Source organism: Falco peregrinus, chromosome 9 (assembly GCF_023634155.1).
Source record: "Falco peregrinus isolate bFalPer1 chromosome 9, bFalPer1.pri, whole genome shotgun sequence".
Classification (NCBI taxonomy): Eukaryota; Metazoa; Chordata; class Aves; order Falconiformes; family Falconidae; genus Falco; species Falco peregrinus.
Window position 1 is genome coordinate 7845381 of NC_073729.1, and position 20991 is coordinate 7866371.

General features: G+C 36.4%; 1 protein-coding gene across 7 annotated transcripts in view; it reads right to left on the minus strand.

Moving 5' to 3' along the window:
* The window catches only part of INSC (INSC spindle orientation adaptor protein), a 140938-nt gene that overhangs the window by 59161 nt on the left and 60786 nt on the right, over positions 1 to 20991 (minus strand). For all 7 annotated transcript variants that reach the window (XM_055814526.1, XM_055814528.1, XM_005236279.4 and 4 more), the window contains 4 exons: positions 5663 to 6008; positions 5111 to 5163; positions 3636 to 3759; positions 1098 to 1211 (listed from right to left, as the gene is read on the minus strand). In XM_055814526.1, coding sequence (XP_055670501.1) covers positions 1098 to 1211; positions 3636 to 3759; positions 5111 to 5163; positions 5663 to 6008 — 637 coding nt within the window. The remainder of the gene's footprint in view (positions 1 to 1097; positions 1212 to 3635; positions 3760 to 5110; positions 5164 to 5662; positions 6009 to 20991) is intronic.

Below are 20991 nucleotides of genomic sequence, written 5' to 3' on the forward strand. Positions count from 1 at the left end.
GTTAGTTCTGCACTTCCTCAATTCTCAACTTTTTAACATTGTTTTTGGATACCACTGAGTGGAGCTCAAATACCAATTTAGAAAAAAATAAAACTCTCAAGCTGTTGTCAGGACCCACTACATGTTTCTGAGTCTACCTTGTTTGCAGCCTTGAGAATAAAGCAGTACATTTTATGGTGCAAACATCCATGTAAAGGCAGATCAGAAGTAAAATGAATTAAATGCTGCTGTTTAACCTCATCTCTGAGCAGACCAAGGGATTGGCACGCCACAAGCAGAAGCTTGTGAAAGTTTTCGGTTCTTTCTTCTTTCTGTATCTGCTGTGGCTGTGATTATCCTGTCCTTGACCTCACACAATGCCCTGCCTTTCTCACTTTTTCAAGATCCAAGTGTCCTCAAAGGCGCAAGCTCTGCAGGAATTACCAGCATAATAGAGTGTGGCAAAGTGGTTCGTTTATACCAAAAATTAGTATCAAATACTCAGTAAACAAGAACACAAACTGCCAGAAGTAACTGTAATGATGTTCCTCTGTAAGAGGAAAATAATGGGTGCAATGTATTTCTAAAATTACATCTTTAATAATATATCTAACCTTCTCTCTACATACAGCTGTAGAGGTTTGCTGTTTCTCTGCATAGTCAGCCATATGCATGGCCAGCTGTAAAGCTTCTCTCCACTGACGTGGCTGGTATTTAAAAACTTTTGTCAGGAGAGACACTAAAAAGATGCCCAAGATGCTGAAGGGCATGGTAATACCTCAGGTGCTACAAACACAACTGTAGTTGAATCAATGCCCAGAAGCTTGTCGGAGCTTACCATCCTACTGCAATTGTTTGCACAGGCATTGGGCTTTATTAAATCTATTTAAATTTAATAGGATAGTTGTGGTAATAAACTCTGCAGAGTAAGGCTTGCAAACACAGCAAAAATAGTTTCTCAGAGTAAATTTTGTTCTTCAACCTAGATCATTAGTCTCCTGAAATACAGAATTTCATCTTGCACTGTACATTTCAAAACTTGCAACCACTTCTGTGTTAAGTAAAATAATTCACTTGTATTTCTATTTTACTTTGGATTAATCCATATATACTCTTACCTTAGCTACGATACGGCACAGATGCGCACCTTCCTGGGTAAGGCTGAACAAACTACTAATCGCTGACTCAGTGATGTACATACTATCCGACAGTTCTATTTGTCTCAGCAGATTCTGTGTGACAACATAATAAACATAATTTACTTCCAATGATAAATGTTAGTGTTATATTTAAAGATACAATTGAGTGGAAAGTCCATTTAATTCATATCATCTTGCTTCTCACCCAGAGAAAGGAAAAAGAAACACTGGCAGGAGTCAGACTGATAGACAACAAAGTAAACACATGTATCATTGCTTTTGAATAAATGCCAAGAATAGTGATATTTAAAAATAAATACAAATGGAGTATGAGAACAGGTGTGTGTGAGAACATTCAATAAAGAACTCTTCAGCTATTTAGTAAATTATTATTGGGGTTGGCCTGGGATTGAACTAAAATTTTCGGAGGCAACTAATTGTCTTAGTGTAGAAACTGTATCACAAGGTGATACAAAATTTGCACCTTATTTATAAGGAATATTGCTATACCCTTTCTAACAGTACTTTCTAAGACTCTGGGTTAGTCATTATTCTCAGTCTACACAGAAAATGTTGTTGACCAATACAGGGAATTCTTGTAGAGGAATACAGTTTATTTCTCCAGTGCATGAAATAGGTTAAATATTTTTATCTTTGTAAACAGTTACTTTGCTTTTGCATGTGTGCCATTGCAGCTTCACAGAGAAACACAGCTGTAAGAAGAATATGAAGTTTATTTACTTTTACTCTTTCTGAAAGTACATACAATCATTAGAAGAAGAATTAATTGTATTTCTAGAAGGAAGAAGGTAAGCATTTTTATATTTAATCCAACTTTGAAAGAAGTCCAAGGAAACACCCACATTTTACGTTCTTATTTTTACAAAATTCAATTATCTTCCCTTTAAGAGGCTGTGTTCTCCCATCTTCAGCATTAGAAAAATGTTCCATGAAAGAAGTATCTTATTTCACGTTTTTATATGAACCTATCCTGAATAAAATCCTGATACACTGAGTAGGAAATTATACAATTTAAGCTGAGTTCTAGTTTCTCACACAGACACAGTGTGTTTCAGAGCAGCAAACTACCCATAGACAGCGTGGTTGTATGGCAGAAGGGGGCATGCAGCCTGACTGAAGGGCTCAAAAAACTCTTCTTAGAAGTATTTTTATCAATGACCTCTAATCCAAGTCTTCAGCCACAAATACACACAAGATGATACAGAGTAATTAAATCTGCTCCCTTAAAAGGAAAATGGACTAGGATTTCATGTGTATCAGTAGGTGCCAAAGTACCCAAAGACAGAATATTAGCCATGAAGAATTGCTCTTCAGATTAAAAAGCAGAAGCATCAAAACAACCAAAAGCTATTCACTGAATTGGCAATGTGCAAAATTATTTACACACTTTAACCCGTATGTGGTATTTTATGTAGTTCTCAAACCCTAACCAAAATGCATTAGTTAGCAGCTTGTTAGTTTAACTGTAATTCTGCAGATGTATCCTGGAGATTCTCACCTCCTAGTAATAAACTTTTCAAACTATAAGGGATGTTTCTGAAAGAGCCACCATTTTTTTTTTTTTTTGCTATCTTACTGCATTCAAGGTATGTTAGAATTTAACCAACACCACGCATTAATTTTGCTTTAGCACCATAGTAAATACTATTTAACTATTTCCTCTTCACTAAGCCTCTCATTTCCTCTTTTTCTGCAGGGACAATACAAAATTTCAGCATAACATCACCTTTAACATACAGACAAATTAACTGAGCATTATTACATTTGGGGGCTTTTATTTGAGGAAGGTTAGAGGCTGAAAAGGGATTTCCAAGGAGATCTCAAGAAAGAGATCAATGTAAGTCAGAATACATTGGTTAGAGTTGCAAGTTGCTACTATTTCAATAATGGTCTAACAGAAAAAAATGTAATGTGTCCGTAGTCCCAGACTAATTGTTCAGCGTCCTTATCTACATTTAATCACCACAGGAAACTAGACATCATGCCTGCAGTGGTACAGCTCTGTTTCTGGAAAGTTACACATGTATAACTTGTACCCAACACTATTTTTATCGCTTACTTCCTGGAGTCTAAGACATGCACTGGTTAAAATGTGTGCTGTAATAATATACTTGCTATACTTATATTTTCTAAAAAGTTTAGCTTTTAATGAGACTCAAAACAGGACAGGCTTTTTTTCAAGGTTTCTAAAGAAAAGCAGTGTCTGCATGAAAGGAAGAGAAAATGTGTCCACAGGTCTTTTTAATAAAGACATTTTCCAGAAATTAGATGCCTTGTAGTGAGCCACAAGATCATTTTGTTTGGTATTTGGGGTTATCGAAGAATTTGACACTACAAACACCTAAATCTCTTTGCAAGATATTTGAATTAGGGATAATAAGTTTGCTGAAAATTGAGAACTGTAATTCTAATTCTCCTCTTAATGGATGTTCTCCCTCAAGAATCAAAAATTTTTAGACTTCTTTTTTTAAAAAAAAACAACAACTATAAACTAACCTGTGCCTCATGTGTTAAAACCAGCTCTATCAACTGGCCAAAATACTGAGCAACGGTAGTGAGCGTTTCATTAATACAAGATTTCATGGACTTCAGTATTTGCTCATCTTCAGTTTGTATGCACCTGAAAAGAAAGAGAAAGGAAAGGGATGAAGGAAAAAAGATGCAAGTCAACTATCATTTCAGCATGCTGATTGTCACAGGTGAGTTCTGTGTTAATAATGGGGATATAATGGGAATTCAATTGTTCATGAGAACACTATCTTTGTGCCATTAGCATCATACCAGACTTCAATCAAAGCTTTGTCTACATATAGTAAGTATACCATTAAAGGACAACAGTGGACGTTAATGAATAATTTGGGGATAATAATTTACTTCACAGATTGCAGGCCAAATTTTGTTGCAGATGCTCTGTGTTTATACCAGTGTAACTGCTATTTTCCATTTATCCTAATAGTTACAGTCACTCTAGGATGCCTGCATTTCAACTGCAAATGTGTATACCCATCCATCATTCATGACCAAAGAAGCGCTTTCAAAAAATTTTTATTTCTTTACCTTCTTTGCCATGCTTTTATGATAGCAGGATAAGGGCCCAAAATGGATGTGCATCCAGATGAGTAAAGTCCATATACATTTCTAACAGCATACTCAAAAGTAAAATTTGGCCTCCTATGCAGAAAGATTACATACAGCAGTTTTACAGAGTTAGTATAACTATCCTGGAAACCAGCTTAGATAAAAATGGAAAACTTTATACGAGTCATATGAAATAACTAACACTTCCTCACAGAAATGCATTCATTTGAATTGCCAAAACGTACTCCATCCAGGCAGGCCAATATAACAGAAGATACAGTTCGGTTCATCGGTGTCTCCACCTACACAGTAGGTCCCCTTTTCAGATTTACGTGTCATTCAGCCACATCCAGCAAATTTTTTTCAAACAGACAAGGAGGAAGAGGACTGATTTGGGGCAGACACTATGAGATCACAGCTCTCATTAAATTGCTGTGTTTCATAGTAGACTATAAAGTTTGAGCTGTGTGGGTCTGACAAAAAGCAATACTGATCAAGAAATGTTCTTTCCTGATAATTAGATGGTGTCTTTTTCCCTGATGATGCCCTGAGCAGAATGACTTGCACAGTGTTTAAAGTAAATCAAAAAAAGATTGATTGAAGTGTGCTGAAGGAAACGGAGTAACATGTTAGGCAGAGGAAATATCATAAGAAGAATTTTGAAGAGATTATTATTTCCCAGTCTCAGCATCCTGGAATGCAAGGAGCTGAGTAAACCTACAACTGCAATTTAAAGGCATCAGTTTGATTTAATAATACATGGATATATGCATACAAGAACATGCAGTACAACAGTCTCACAACATAGGTTTTCATTCTACAATGCAGGATTTCAAATAATACAACTTAATACAATAGCAAAATTAATATTTCAACTAGAAAAATTAAATTACCTTTCTGTGAATGCTGTAAATTCTGAACACTTGTCTATTAAAAGTTTTTCAAACTGTAAAGAAAGAAGAAGTGGTTTTAAAGCAATATCCATACACACAATTCCTTTTTAAAAATAAATAGTGTTTGTTGACGATAAGTAGATGAAAACCATCCAGAAACATAGTATTTCATATGGACACCCTTTTTCTACTTTTCAGAGTAGAAAAAGTAGAGGTAAAAATGAAGTTAATAAAAAAGTAGTATTTTCTACATCGGAAATGCAAACAAACTCACAAATGGGATATCTAATTACTTTAGTCCAGTAGTCCTCAAAACCAAAATCTTTTTCAATATAATTTATCAGTATTATTAAAATTCAGAATCAGGCCCATGATAAAGTAGGATACAAAATGAGTCAAGAATATTTCTGTCACTGAAAAGGGATTAGAAAGTCTTAAACAAGGAATAGTATTTGTATGTAAGGATTTCTTACAGACTGTTTAAAGTAAGTTTTGATCATTACAGTAAAAAAATTAAACAAGACAAACATGACATCAGGTAAGGCCTCCTACCTGGTGCATCTCTTCTGAAGGATTCCTGGTGAACGTATTGTATTCATTTACCATTGAACGCACATGGCAGTTGACTCTTACTGTCATGCTGTGGACTTTCTGCCATCTGTTCTTCTCCAGCTTTTGAGCAATCCTGGTCAACTCTGTGCTTATGATCCAAGCTCTTTTTAACAGCAGCTGCAAGTTATCACATCTGCTGTATTGTGAGGAAAGGATAAGTTCATTTTGTTCATCTTTTTCAATGCTGATTGGCTTGGACTGGAGAATACACATACATTCACAGTCTGTCATCAACTTCAAATCTTCCATCCATCGCTGAACAGAGTCCACCTGAATTAAGTGCATGCTAGAAGGCAGAGAAAGGAAAGGAATGAGATAAAGCAAAACAACCTTAGAATAAACACCAGCAATATCACACAGCTGCATCCACCTATCAGGTTACACTTGACTGACAAAAGGCAACTAACCAAACAGTTTTCTTGTAGTAACACAGCAATATGCTTTGCTTTCTATTCCAAACAGATTTTGGTTTTTTAATTACCTTTATACCACATAGCCTGCTATAAAGTTATTTGTGAACAAACAGCAGAGATTTGAGATAAGTAAATAGTACATGCAGTGCTTAGGGATATGGTTATTGGGGGATTTGGCAGTCATGGGTTACTGGTTGGACTTGATCTCAAAGGTCTTTTGCAACCAAAATGATTCTATGATTTTATAAATACATTTATAAACCATTATAGATCTACTAATGATATTCAAGATAAGTATATCTATAAATTTCAGGGACAGTTACATAGAGCTAAGGGAAAAAGACAAGTTACAGTTAAAAAGAAAGCCGTAATGTATTTTCAGATTACTTACATTTTCCTTATCTTCATGCAAAAGCTTAAAAGATTCTCAGTGGTAGTTGCTGAAATTAACCATGGTTGCAACAATAAAGGACTGACTGACCTTACCAATATTGCCCCCCACTAGGCCCATTACATCCCCTCTCAGGGCAACTTCATTCACTGGTAATAAAGCAAAGCAGGAGGCCAAGAGTTCAAAGAATTACTGCAAGTTTCCACAGCATGGGAGATTTTAATTTTCACATGTCTAAAACAGTTTCCACAGAATTTACAAATACAAGCATGGGCAATGAATGTAATATTTGCATACAAAATACACTTCCAAAAGTGTACTCAGCAAGAATTTCAGATTTCTGATCTACAACAAATAAAGTAATTTTTTCTGACAGTTTTCATCAGCTGAAGACTCAGTCTTCATTTTTGGCAAGTCTTCTAAACATGAAATACTTCAACATTTTAGTATCTCTTCCTCTAGTGAAAGATGGATTCATACTAAAGGATTCCAAAGAAATGAAGACAAAAGGTAAAGAAGAAAACAAATTCAGTGAAAGCAAGAGAGGTTGGGCTTTTTTTTCCCAAACTTTTATTGGCATCCTACAGCTAGTCTGACAGTATAGTGGATTGTTGTCTACCTTCTAGATACATGCTGCAGTTTTATATGATACTATACCAGAAAGGACAAGAAGAAAGTTTGTATTATAGCCCCCATTCTTTTAATCCAGCCTGATTTATTGCAACTCAGTATCACAGCAGTAATGCTCTGTGCTGTTTATATAAAACCTTACTGTTAGAACAAAAACTGCAATTATATTAGCCAAGCTAAGAATGACCAGGTGGAAGGTCTTTTTAATTCTTGCACTTCCATTTATACACTGAGCACCACCTGAACTCAAGAAATCTCCTTCCAGACCACTGAAGTAATATTCCACAAATGACCAAAATTTATTAACATACATAGGAAAAGTAGCCTCACCTCGACTATAATTTCATAGCAAACAAGATACAAGAGGTCAGTTTCATTGATTCAGTCCCCCTTTTCACCATATATGATGAAACTGCTTTTAATTTTAAACTTTAAAGGCTACTGCTATTTAAGGTCTTTATTTCACTCAGCTTTGAATATTGTGTAATTGCATTTCATGATCGATTGTAGTTTGCTTTCTTCTTGCTATGTGTAGTCTCCTTATTGCCTTTTTGGATCTGAAGCAAGGTTTCCTAATAAACAAAAATAACAACTGTAGAAGTTTGAGATCATGACTTATAACAATTTGCATAGTTTGCATGCAGTACAAGATAAACTCATTTGACACAGAGTAATGTATTTTTCATTTCTAAAGTGCACTATGATAATTGATTAAATCTCTGTTTAGTAAATACAAAAACTCCTGCATTATAAATTCAAATGGAAAAACCCTAGACTAGAAAGTTAGTCAGAAAACACAAAAAAATCATTCACATTTTCTTTAATCCCAAAAGCCAACCTTCACTTTGAGAAGAAAGTATGATAGAGTTGTAAAAAAAAAAAAAAAAAAAAAAAAAAAAGCACAGATGTTAAAAAACTCTCCTTGTTTGCCTCTGTTCCTTCTAATTGTCAGAAGTACAGCTGTAGAATCTAGGATGTTTTGTCATGAAACTTAGTATTCCTTAAATTACAACAAGACAAAAATAACAACATTAACCCCTTTTCAGACAGAAGGAAAATTCCCCTGCTCACTATATCAGTTTTTCTGACACATTGTTCTTTAGAATACACATAAATCATGATCACTCAAGTGAAATACATAAATGATTTCTCTTTGTCCACATCCCCCTGTATTTAGAGAAGATCTTCCCAAGCATCAGGAGATTAATTTGTAGACAATTTTTTTTTATATTAAAATAAGGAAAGCACAAAGTGTGATCATGATAATTAGCTATTATGAATCATATTCCAGACAGCATTTACCCAACTCCAAAAAACAAGTTGAAAATTTCCATTTTGTCTCCCCATTACTGACAAAAAACTATGCCTACAAAATAAAGAGCACCTTAATGGGTCAGACCAAAAAAAAAAAAAAAAAAAAAAAAATCTGTCTAGCCCATTATCCTGCTCCAACAAGGCCATTAGGAGATGCATAAGGAAATATGTTAAGAGGCAGAGCCAGACAAGCAACTCCACCTTCCCATCTTCTGGCAATTAGTGGCTTAAGAATTTCCTAAGCCAGAAGTTGTGTCTGAACAGGATGTTTTCACAATTCATGAAACAAAATTAGCCATTAATCCCTTTTTGAACTCAGTTAAACTTTTGGCCTTTCTAACATACAGTGACAATGCCTCTACACTGTTTGATTATTTTTTGTGTGAAAAAGCATTTCTTAGTGTTTGTTTTAAACTTGCTACCTGGAAATATTAACACAAACTCTTTAATTTGTATATGTGAAGACATACTGAAACAATAGTTCCACATTCACCACCTTCATGTAATTCATTACTTTATTTGCTCTACCCTCTCTTCTCTCTGTTTTCTCATTTCCAAGCTACAGAAACTCAGTCTGTCTAGTTTGTCACCATATGGAAGTGATTCCACTCCTCTGATTACCCACTTACTCTCCCCACCTTTTAAAAGAGCCTTTTACTGTTTTCCTATGTCCTAAGAAGTGATGGCAAGAATAAGCACACAATATCCAAGATTCAAGTAAATGACGGATTTATACATTTGAATTACATTTTTTGCACTGTCCCTATTTTCTAAGAATTCCCAAAAATTATTTTCTCTTTTAGTGTTTTGCAGAGAGCTGTTTCATTTTCACTTTTAGAAAATTATTTATTTTGATTTCAGAATTTTTTCAATGAGTGATAATGCATAATTCAGAGTTTGCTATTCTATATGTATGACAAAAGAGACTGTTCTTCAGTTCCATTCCCCTCCTCACATGCACTACTTTATGTTCTTTAACACATAATTTCTTCTGGCATTTTACATTTCGGTGATTCAGTACTGAGAGACGTTTTTTGTTTGCACTTTATTTTAAATTAACCTGAGCAGTTTTGCATCAGCAAGAAGTGCTGCTGTCCTGCTATTATAACTGTTTTTCAGGGCAATAAATACATTAAGCAAGATTGGTTCGAGCATAAGGAACCTTATTGGTATGATTTCCCCAGTTCTGTTTAGCTGAGCAACAGTAGATGGGTAACTGGCATAGAAGCTGAAGTATATAGATAGTAGTTCCCCATCAGTTTGAATTTCTGAATTTAGTATGTCATGGCATATTGACAAAAAAGCAATTTATCTAGACTCTACACTATAAAAGCAGCATTTCATGTAATAATAGTAGTAAAAATAATTCAATGCAAAATAAAAATTCAAGTGAAAGTCTCCAGCATTTCCTCAAAGTGATTCTATTTTAATTGAGGTTGTAAAATATTTGATGAAGTTTTCAAGAGCACTCAACTGAACTTGAGTAACTAGCAATTTGAATACTCTGAATTCTAGTGTGCTTGCCAAAAAAAAAAAAAAACCCAGAGTCTTTAAGAAATTGTCTTATTTTGAAAAAATCATTTGATGTCATCAGCTGACACCAACTTAGAGCAACAGCACGTTAAAGTATATTGCTTCAAAAGATACTCAGACCTTGTTTCATACAGACATTTCTGCAGTATGTAACACATAGCAGGCAAATTTCATCCTGGAGAAAGGCTCAAAATAAATAAACCTATTTAAATTTTCTAAAGAGAGGCATATTATATTCAGAGTTCTGTTACTAGCATTTCCCTTCTATTTTGCTATTTTCTGTCATCTATTAAGTAGTTTGTTAACTAGTGAATCACAAGATCTTTAGGATAGACAAGATGGATTGACATCTAAAGGGTTGCTCTATCTCACATTGGTGCTACATGAATACAGAAGTGAAGAGTTAATAACTAGATCATTTGTTTAAAACTTCCAGCTTGGAGCTCCCTACTACAACTTTACTGGCAGCACATACACTTCTTTTTAAATTGCAAATGTTATAATGAAAAAGAGTTATACCTCCATTTTAGCACTGAGTTTCACTAAGTGCAGGTTTCATGTTTTATAACATTGTGTTGAAGTCTGAGCTGATCAATTCATGTGAATAATTTCAGTGGTTATATTTATAAAGTGTAAAGACTTCTGCTAGTCAAATTATGTTTCCAAGGCTTCTTAGCCTTTTTATCCATTTTCACCTATTATGACAGATTTATTACTAATCCTAATGATAGCATTTAATGTAACTTCCAGATAAGCCTATGGTTAAAATCAATGCCAATTCTTACAACTGCACCCAAATTTATTATTCTAATTAGCAGTAGGTAATTAATTGGCAACAAACAACTTCTTGAATGGATTTAGCACCCTCTTTGAATATAAATCATCTCTAATTTTTTTCTAATTCATCTTTTCAAAATTATTTATAGGTACCCAATATACTCAGGGCCAGTTTCTACATCAATACAATGGACAGTAAAACTCAACTCTCAGTAAAATGATTTAGTGAAGAGCCATAGAGACAGCTCTTATTTATCCTCAAGTTGCTTTACATAATATTAATTGCATGAAAGAGCCTTGTAGATGTATGATACCGTATTTGCACTGAGTTTAGAAAAATTTTTAGCTTAGAAGATGCAGAATAGCTTTAAGTTGGCTGAGAATCAGACTCATGATTTTCAAGTGAGCACACTTCCTTTGTAGATCATTCCTAAGGTAATACAGGTCTATGAATATCTGGTATTTGTAACTGATGTGGCAAGCTAAAAACTTAGCCAGATTATTTGCTCTGTGTTCTCTTTTCCCCTTGATTTTAAGTCCTTCTTTTCCAGTAGAATCATAGAATCATTTAGGTTGGAAAAGTCCTTTGAGATCATGAAGTCCAACTGTTAACCCAGGACTGCCAAGTCCATCACTAAACCATGCCCCTAAGCACCGCATCTATGCATTTTTTAAACACCTCCAGGGATGGTGATTCCACCACCTCTCTGGGCAGCCTGTTCCAATGCTTGACCGCCTTTCCAGCACACAAGTTTTTCCTAATATCCAATCTAAACCTCCCCGGCACAACTTGAGGACATTCCCGCTTGTCCTGCTACTTGCTCTCTGGGAGAAAAGACCTGTCCCCACCTGACTACAACCTCCTTTCAGGTAGTTGTAGAGAGCAATAAGATCCCCCTGAGTCTCCTCCTCTTCAGATTGAACAGCCCCAGTTCCCTCAGCCGCTCCTCGTAAGACTTGTGCTCCAGACCCTTCACCAGCTTCATCACCCTTCTCTGACATGCTCCAGCACCTCTACGTCCCTCCTGAAGTGAGAGGCCCAAAACTGAACACAGGATTTGAGGTGCATCCCCACCCCTGCTGAGTACAGGGGGACAATCACTTCCCTTGTCCTGCTGGCCACACTGTTTCTGATACAAGCCAGGGTGCTGTTGGCCTTCTTGGCCACCTGTGAACACTGCTGCCTTGTGTTCAGCCACCCATCAATCCCCACACCCAGGTCCTTTCCCACCAAGCAGCTTTCCAGCCATGCTTTCCCAAGCCTGTAGCATTGCGTCTGCAAGCCAACTTCACTAGGACAAAAGGTTAGTTTAGTATGAATCATTTAAATCTTTAGGAAACACTGCTAAAAGTACGTTAGTCCCTAGCTTTCACAAAAGTTAACAGCTTAGTTTAAAATGCTATTTTAATTTCCCTCAGTGGTTACCCAGTCATTACAGTTACTGAAGTCTAACAATTTCCCCAAATGAAGTCAGTAACATATAATGCAAATTACAGCCCTGAAATATTTCTCAAAACAAAACAGCTTAAGGAAAGGTACACTTTAGTCAGCCAGATATCCTGAAGTGTACTGTGGAACACAGAACTCTGTTAGCCAACACCAATCACGCCTTCTATTTGCTAATGTTTCCATAGTAAAAACTTAACTGTTTTGTTGACCAGGGATACCTCACTAGTGCTACTTTTCTGATAGATGATACCTATGAGTCTTCTTCACCTGACCTGAAACCAACAATGGGCTCTCTTTGCCATTTACTGAAACTTCAGTACCGTCAAATTCAGTCTGGCATCTGCACTCTGGGATAATGGAATTACTCAAACAACCAGCCTCCTCAAAACTAGTGCTACTCTAGAGAAAATATGTTAAAAACAAACAGCTTGTGCCTTGTTAAACACCCATCCAGTTTATGCAGGGAGGTCAAATGAAGACCAGCCTGTGAAACTTGGAACTAAACACTGCGGTCAAGCTACTGCATTTTGGAAATCTTATGCATTCACCAATATAGAAATGTCTATAAGGAAAGTAAAAAACTATAAACACTTGTAATATATAGGGTATGATGTGTAAATTAACTACAGCTTCATTGCACCTATTTAAAAGGCCACATAAATCATTTAGTGTTAAGTGCTGCACCAATGTTCTTCTCAGATCTTTATGTTTTTCTGAGAAATCCTCACTATAAGCTGTCCCTCTAAAAACGTCTGGAAATATTATACCATCCCAGAATTACTGGCAGACTACAGAACATAAGAAAGACACAATATAAAAATGACAGACCAGTTTGGCTTGCTGATTAGCCTAGGTAAAATCTAGGATAAACTTATCATATATTAGTTTTCTTTACAAAATTAGAGTTTAAGTAGGGCCAGGTCCTTTCCAGCCTCTGTCAACTGAAGGGATAGTCAGAAGGCAAAATGACTAGTTCAAACCGATTTTGTGGATTTTTACTTTGCCCCTGGTACATTAAATTGCTAAAACAGTAGCTGTCTCAAGAAGCACATAAAGCCATTGAATTCACAGAAAGTAAAGGCAGCAGTAACAAAGAATATAATTTGCTGACAGAAAGAAGAAAATGCTAAATGTACCCTGCTATCAACAAGTTAATGACAGTATAAGGCTGCTGACTGGCATGCATACAGGCAAAGATGAACAAACAGTATGCTAATATTAATCACAATGATCACCAAAATACCTCTGTTGAATTTATATTTGTATAGTATTTATTAATTCATATTTGCAACAAATACTATTGCATTAGTAGTGTCATTATAAACTAGTAAACCAACTAAAAATTCCAAAACCAATTAGCTTGGTTAACCCTGTGATATTGGTATATTCAGACTTAAACTGTTACAGACTCAGATCAGACTTGATGGACTTTGATCCAGCTCGAGGAAACCACCAGACAGAAGCAGGCAATTTTAGCTACTTTACAATTCAGACAATGTGGTAGATGGGGAAAAAAAATGCTCTCCCCACTGGCCCTGCTTGAGAGTCCATTCATGTTGAAGTGGGAGTGGGGGACAGCCAATATAAATCTACTGCTCCTACATTGCTTCACCCAAATGTGGTGGCATGAGTTACTGACATGCTTATATTTTTTTAATCTCCATTTGACCACTGGAAAAACCTAGTAATGAAGGTGAACATCAAATTCTGCAAGTGGAACTGATGGAGCACTTGTTGCCTTTTTGTGGTTTTTTTTTTTTAATATTGCTCTTTTTTTAATTCTGTCCATGTGTAAGAGTCTGTTACTGAAGGTCAGAGATAACCCATTTGCAACAATGTTGATCATCATATCTAAACAACTCTGCTTCCCTCTGCAAGTTCATTTCAGCAGTCATATGCAATCCATCAGCTACACCGGCCTAGATGTTCTCTGGCCTGAGATTTCTCACTTAGCCAAACCTGCCAAACCATAAGGCAGTTTAGTGCTCTGCACTGAAAAAAATTATAAGACCATCCAATGAATTATCTCCTCTATAAGCCTCTGTTCATTTTTAATTATATTTACAGAATATCAATGTGAGATAAGACAGAAGAGCTATAAATGAAGCAAAAATAAAAAATCCACTGACCAAGCTTTGTGAAAGATATTTGTTCATTTGCTCTGCAGTGAGTAAGGAGATTCCCTTCATTCCTCAGGCAAATTGCTCTTTGATAGCTGGATGAAGTAGCCATTCCCTCCCCTGAAATAAGAAGCTGTTCTCCAATGCACAGACAAAAGCAGTGCTGAGGAGGCAAGATCCCACCACTCTTGTTCTCTTTCCAAATGACAGTCTTCATCTTGCAAAACCATGAAGCAGTTACAGTTTTTCTTAAAAATTAGTTACCAGAGCTGAGAGGTCTTAGCTTTGTGCACAATGATAGAATCCATGACTTTGGACTGTATTTAGTCCAATGTAAGCAGAACAGCATAGCCTGATGGATCATCACAAGGGCAGATCTACTCAGCACGTTTTTACAGCTTTCCAGGACTTTTAAGTCTGACTTGGTGACTGTAAGTACGTTGATAATCTTGAAAGGATGTTGTCATCAGCATGGATTTCAATTCCTAGTTACTGGGTACACACAAAGTTCTCACTCCCATAAACAGCTGGGCATGTTTCCTGCATCATATGACCAAAAAGTCAACAGGGCCATCAGCAGGAAAGAATGTGCTCATGATATTAACCAGAGTTCATCCCAGTTCACCGCTTCCTGATGCTCAGGCTACACTCGTAATTGCAGAGGACAATATTCCTCATAGATTTATAAGAACAATATGCTGTAAGACGGAAGTCCTTGTAAGCACCTAGCAGGGAGGGAGAAATAGAAATGGAAGAGAGAAGGAGAAAAACAACATTGGAAATAATTTGGGGCCATAGACCATCGAATTGCTCAGACACAATCACAAGCAAGGACTAATTTGGAGACTAACATGAGAGTCCATGAAAATAGTGCCAGTGCCTCATTGAACATTTTTTTTTTCCTCCAAATCTGCCTTAATTTGCAGTTTAATAACAAACAGTACAGCTCTCTGTGCCTTTTTCAAAGGAGTTATGACATGCATTATGAGCAGCACCATTAGCCTTTCACCTTTTACTATTTACTCATTTAGGGTCCTAACCCTACTGATTTAAGTAAAGCCTGGATTACTTAATGAAGGAAGCAACAAGCATTTTACAGAGTCATGAGATCAGTATCACTCAGAGGACTACAGAAATTTGGGGACCCTCAGTCACATCTATTGCACAGCAGCTCTAGCTAAAACTGTCAAAAAACGAGTAAGAAAAGGGTAGCCTGGTGCTGGCTTTTCCAACTTTCACATTGGAACATTAGCCTTTCAACAGACAAGTTAAAAAGATGAAAACTAGCAACACAGTGTCACAAACACTGGAATGAATTGGCAAAAATACCTTAAGTAGTCTTATTCAAATAAGAAAGCAGTTTCTCATCCAACAAATCCAATGTTTATGTACATATAAACTTCTGTGTAAGTCAGAGGACTGAAAATTGAAACTTATGTCATCAAATCCACTCTTCTGATACCAGAAGCAACCAGATCTTGCTCTTCAATTGCTTAAAAATAAACACTAAAGATAATTTATTGTGGGTTCAAAAGTGTTCTATTAAGTGGTTATGATAGAATTGCACTGCTCCAGTTGTTAGAAATTTCTTATTTCTAATCTACATTTCTTAAAAGCCTGTTCATTCCCATTTGGTTTCATCTTTCCTTTTAAATAAGAATTTAACTTCCAGTGCATTTCTAGAAAGCAGAAACATGCCCTCAGCTTCTGTTTGGCCAGACTTAAACAGAATTCTTTAGGTTCATTTTATGAAACTCTGTTACGTTTCACTCCTCCTGCCCTAAACAGCCTGGTAGATCTGTTGATGCTGTGAAATCCGTTTTTTACTGAAAGACTTGACAATATGCTTGACAGCAAATGAAGTCTCACAGTAAATTGCGCAGTGACATTAGTATACCCTTACCTCCACTGGAAATATGTCGCTTCATACAGTGTAGAACCAATCTTTCTGCCTTCATCGCCACATCTTACTGGCAAATGCATAGTCATCTTGTTATCAACTAGTATACATAGGTCCTTCTCCTAATTTTTTCCCCCATCAAATGAGCTACAAATTGTTGCAGACTTTCTTGTTCTCAGGCCCTAAATGCACAACCTTAAGATTTCAATTACTCCTCCCTTTCCTCCAATACTTGAAGTCTACTTCTAACTCTGCTTTCAAAAATAACCCTTGCCATTACCACTTCCTAATCTACCCTTTGACTAATAGCTACTGTTTTCTAGTAATAAACTAGTATATCACTAGTAATTACTAGTAAATTACTATGTGTATAATCTTCACCGAATTACTTTTGTTAAATGGGAAATATAGGGAAATCAAATTTGCCTTATCAGAGAACGATAGAAGATTATTCAGTACAATGCATCTTTGGTTCATGTTTTGGCATCCCATTTCCTGCTTAATCCCAAACATTTAGTTACTCTTTACTACAATTTCTTCCTTTTCCTTTCCAGTTATCTCTTATTCAACCCTCTGTCACTCCTTAGATACAAGCACTATGTTTCACTACTTTCCACTTGCAGTCACTACAAAATTTTGCTAGCAAGTTCAGCAGCCTAGAGTCATTTTCCTGCCTTTTGTAGATCAAGTTGTGTTTTTCTTCACCCTCAGATATTTTTCTTTATCTTTCCATGCACCTGACAGAGTCAAAACTAGACGGTTAGCGTTCCTGTCTGGGCAGAAAATAAAGTCTTTGTTCAATCAGGGTATTACGACAGTGTTTAATACCTAGTACTTACTGATTGCATAAAGTAAGCATTTCTTACCACCTTCTCTTTTCATCTGCACAGTTATTGAATTCAGATAGCATTCATATATATTAAATTGCTTTCCTCAAAAGTCTGACTGGAAAAAGTATAACTGGCAGTATATACTAGATTGGAGTCCTAGATAGTCAAATCGCCTCTTAAAAGGCTATTTAATAAACACAGACCTGCTGTGTTAGTTTGCCCAGATGGACCCTTCCTTGTACTTCAGATTAGGATACAATAACACCAATTACTCTTTGTGTGTGTATGGATGTGCATGCATATACCTATGACATTTCCCTTCTCTACACACTACATCCCTCCCAAACCACACATTGCATCTAAGGCTCTGATCTAATTGGAATAGACATTGTTTTACTCCTGCCTTTTGAATGCAATTCAAAATTCTGATTTCTCTTCCCTTTCCCTCCTTCTGCTGATACTATTTTATTCTGTTTATGTATCTACTGCTCAGTTGCCAGAGAGAGATCCCTGAGCCAAGCAGAAGCACGAGATATTTGCAGTCTATTTGCTGTACACACCCAGACTTGTATTTTCTGAATTACTTAGAGCTTGTGTGGTCCTCCAGCCATAATAAATTTACTCAGAGCAGCAGAGTGATCTAGTGGATAGACTCCTTGAGTAGAAATTTAAAAAGTTGGGCTCCATTCTTTGCTTTTCTACTTATATTCTGACAAGTTTTGCCACCTCCTGCTAGACTCTGTCTCTCTCCTCTACTTGGTCTATGAAGTGACACTTTCTTGCTTTTGCACTGACTGTTGTGCACAGCGTTCTGATCTTGATTGGAGTTGCCAGATGCTACTGTAACACATGTAGCAGAGAAAGGCAAAAAAATCTAAGTTTATCAAAGTAGTCCTGAGAGTTCTGAAGGCCAAATAACCAAAGGAGAAAGGAAATGAGCAGTTATCTTTACTACCGTAAAGTCACTTTTGAATGAGGGACAACAGCTGAAGTGTAAAGAATGCCTGAGCTATAACAGGCTCATCAAAATATAAATCCAAAGCAAATGGATTCCAAGACCTGAAAAAAAGACAAGAGTTCAGAAGGGTTCTTCAAAATGCTGAATGAGGGGTGGAAACAACCACAGCCTGGTTTCCTGGTAAAAGTAAAGATGAGTGGATTGGAAGTCCCACAGATTGCTCATTCCTTGGAAATAATTAACTAGCAAGAACTTTTCACCTTACTACTGTTCACAGTAATTCTGATCATCTCAGATGTAAAAGAGGAACAAGTGAGAGCGCAAATCTTGCTGACAAGAGCCCAATTTCACAGGTATCAGTCTCCATCTTCAGAAGAGAGCATGTGAAAAGAATTACATACCATGGAGGACAGAACCAGGTGGCTTTTACAGGGACTGAGAGAATATTACAAATGATTACAAGACAAGACAACAGAAGAAAGATCTCTTCTTTTCCCCCTTCTTAGTGCGTAGGCTGAAACAGCATACCTATTTATTCCTCTTCATTTAGAGAGAGCAAAGTCTGGGTCACTGTCAGTGAATCTCTGGCACAAATGAGTTCTCCATGATTCATAAGGTTATATACAGGCTCTACATTTTGCAGTGCATTACAAACAGGACAATGTTTTCCAGAAGAAAAGAATCATTCTGGTATCACTGCACAAAAATAAGTCAATTATCTCTTCTTAATTATTTATTTAGAATTAATAAAATCTTGCTGGCCATGAAAGGAACCTGGGAAACAGCTAACAGGAGTGAAAATTTAGTGACACCATTTTTTTTGCAATTATACATCCCAGATTCAATGAATTAGCCTCTGGCACCAAGTATAAACAAACAGGTATTTTATGCGAGTACAGTGTTTTGCATTAAAAACCAATTAAGGGATAAGTGGTACAGGTTTTCATCCTGCTATAATGCTCTATGATACCTCACATTAGAGCAAGCAAACTGGATGTGAAAATGTATCAGAAATGGAAATAAGGAAACATTCCATAATATTAAATCTGTTATCACACCAGGCTTAGCTAAATAAATTTGCTTCATATAAATTACTGTGGGATAACAGAACTTCCTCACAAATGGGAAATACATGTCTGATACACAAAAAATAGCTGTCTTATTCACTGAATGGTCTCTTTTCCTTTCCCTTTGTCGGTCTCTATTATAAGAGTAAAGCCTCCAGAGGAAGGAAGAAAGCTCTCTGTGTATTTGTCAAGTATCTGATTAACAATCCTTTTCTGCTGCCATCATGTAACCAGAAAATAAGATAACTGACTTCACTGTATAGACATGAAAATACAAGTAGATCCAGTTTTCTATGTGATTTCTATGTTCCACTGTTTTCTGGAGTGCGAGAATAAATCAATTTAGCTTTATTAAAGGATTTTCATCACTTCATAAAATTTTCAAAGCACATGCTCAATGGTTTCTCAAAGTCCATCAGTTGTCATGCAGAATGTACTTTTCTGTAGCTGCCACTGTTACAAAAATTCAGGCGGGAATCTTGGTGGTAACTTGGCACACTGACTGCCTTTGCTGTGCAATTCAGATTCTACCTCTCACCTGATGTGTTTCTAAACAGACTCAAACAATGCCATGAAACCCAGATCCTAAATCTGAAACAATTGAAACAGGATCAAAACTGTGCATTTTGGGCCATCTCTAACTTGAAGGGAAATGGAGTTTCTCTCTCCAGTGTCCCCCTCCCCAAAAGTTGCATTTAACTAAATCCATTATTAGACTGGAGATTATCCCTAACAAGGAAAACAGTTGAATCTTCCTCCTGAAATCAGGAGACAAGAACCAATTAGGTAATTTCCATTTTCTGAAAAATATAGCATTTCTCTTCAATATATTCCAGAAAAGAATAATTTAAATAGATGTGCTTTTCAAAAAGCACTGACAGGTACTCCTGTTCTCCATTACCAATAAAAGAGGTATAAATCACTGCACCCACACCCCCAAACCAAACAAAAAAGTGCCCCTGCTTTCCTGCTTCTCACCACTGCAAAAGCCAAAGACAACCCATTTCCAGTGGATAGGAGAAAAGAAACACCAACAAAGTTATTTAAGGTTGGTCAGAAAGCAAGCATTAGAAACAGCGTGAAGGTGGCACAACTAAAACAGTAACAGTTCACCACAATTTCCCACCTTTAAATTACATTCAATTGGCTATGTAGAAGTATATTTTTAAAAAATCAATACTAAATGCTGTAAACTTACTCCTACAATTGAATCAGTGAAAACAACATTATACATCTTCTGTCTACATTTTGCCAGATATGAACTGACAATAAAGGTTGTGTGCTTATGTCTTTGCTTTTCTCTTCCCTCCCCACCTTTCCCCACCACCTCAACCCTCCAGATATCTGACTTGGATTCAGAAGTTTTGAAGACTTGAAATACTCCAGATTGCACTATTCAGGCCAAAGTGTGATAGTGCAGCTTTGGAGAGCAATACTGGTAGAAGTCTCATTGGTCCTACTGAGATTGGAGAGGGATGGGACAGTATCCTTTTCCTGTATTCAGGATGTATCACCTTTGTTTCAGGGCACCCTTGATTATTAAATATACAGTTGGAATTTCCATCAAGCATAACCTTACTGGAACTAGTCTTTCCTGTATTTCACAGCTGCCTGGAAAGATGGCTGGTGATAACCAGAGTGAAATTATGACAGGGCATATGCTAATCAAGTCATTATCTTACCTGTATCAATATCATATGTATATGCTCACTTGTGAAAACACACATGGTTTAAATGAAATGCCATGATGCCTCATAGGGGGAAAAAAAAGTAATTACTAGATCCAGGAGACTACAAACCAAGTATCAAATTAGATTAGCAGTGGCTGGCCATTTTCTGAGTGATTGTTTTGTTTCCCCCTTCCCCGCCTTTCTTTTTTGTCAAAT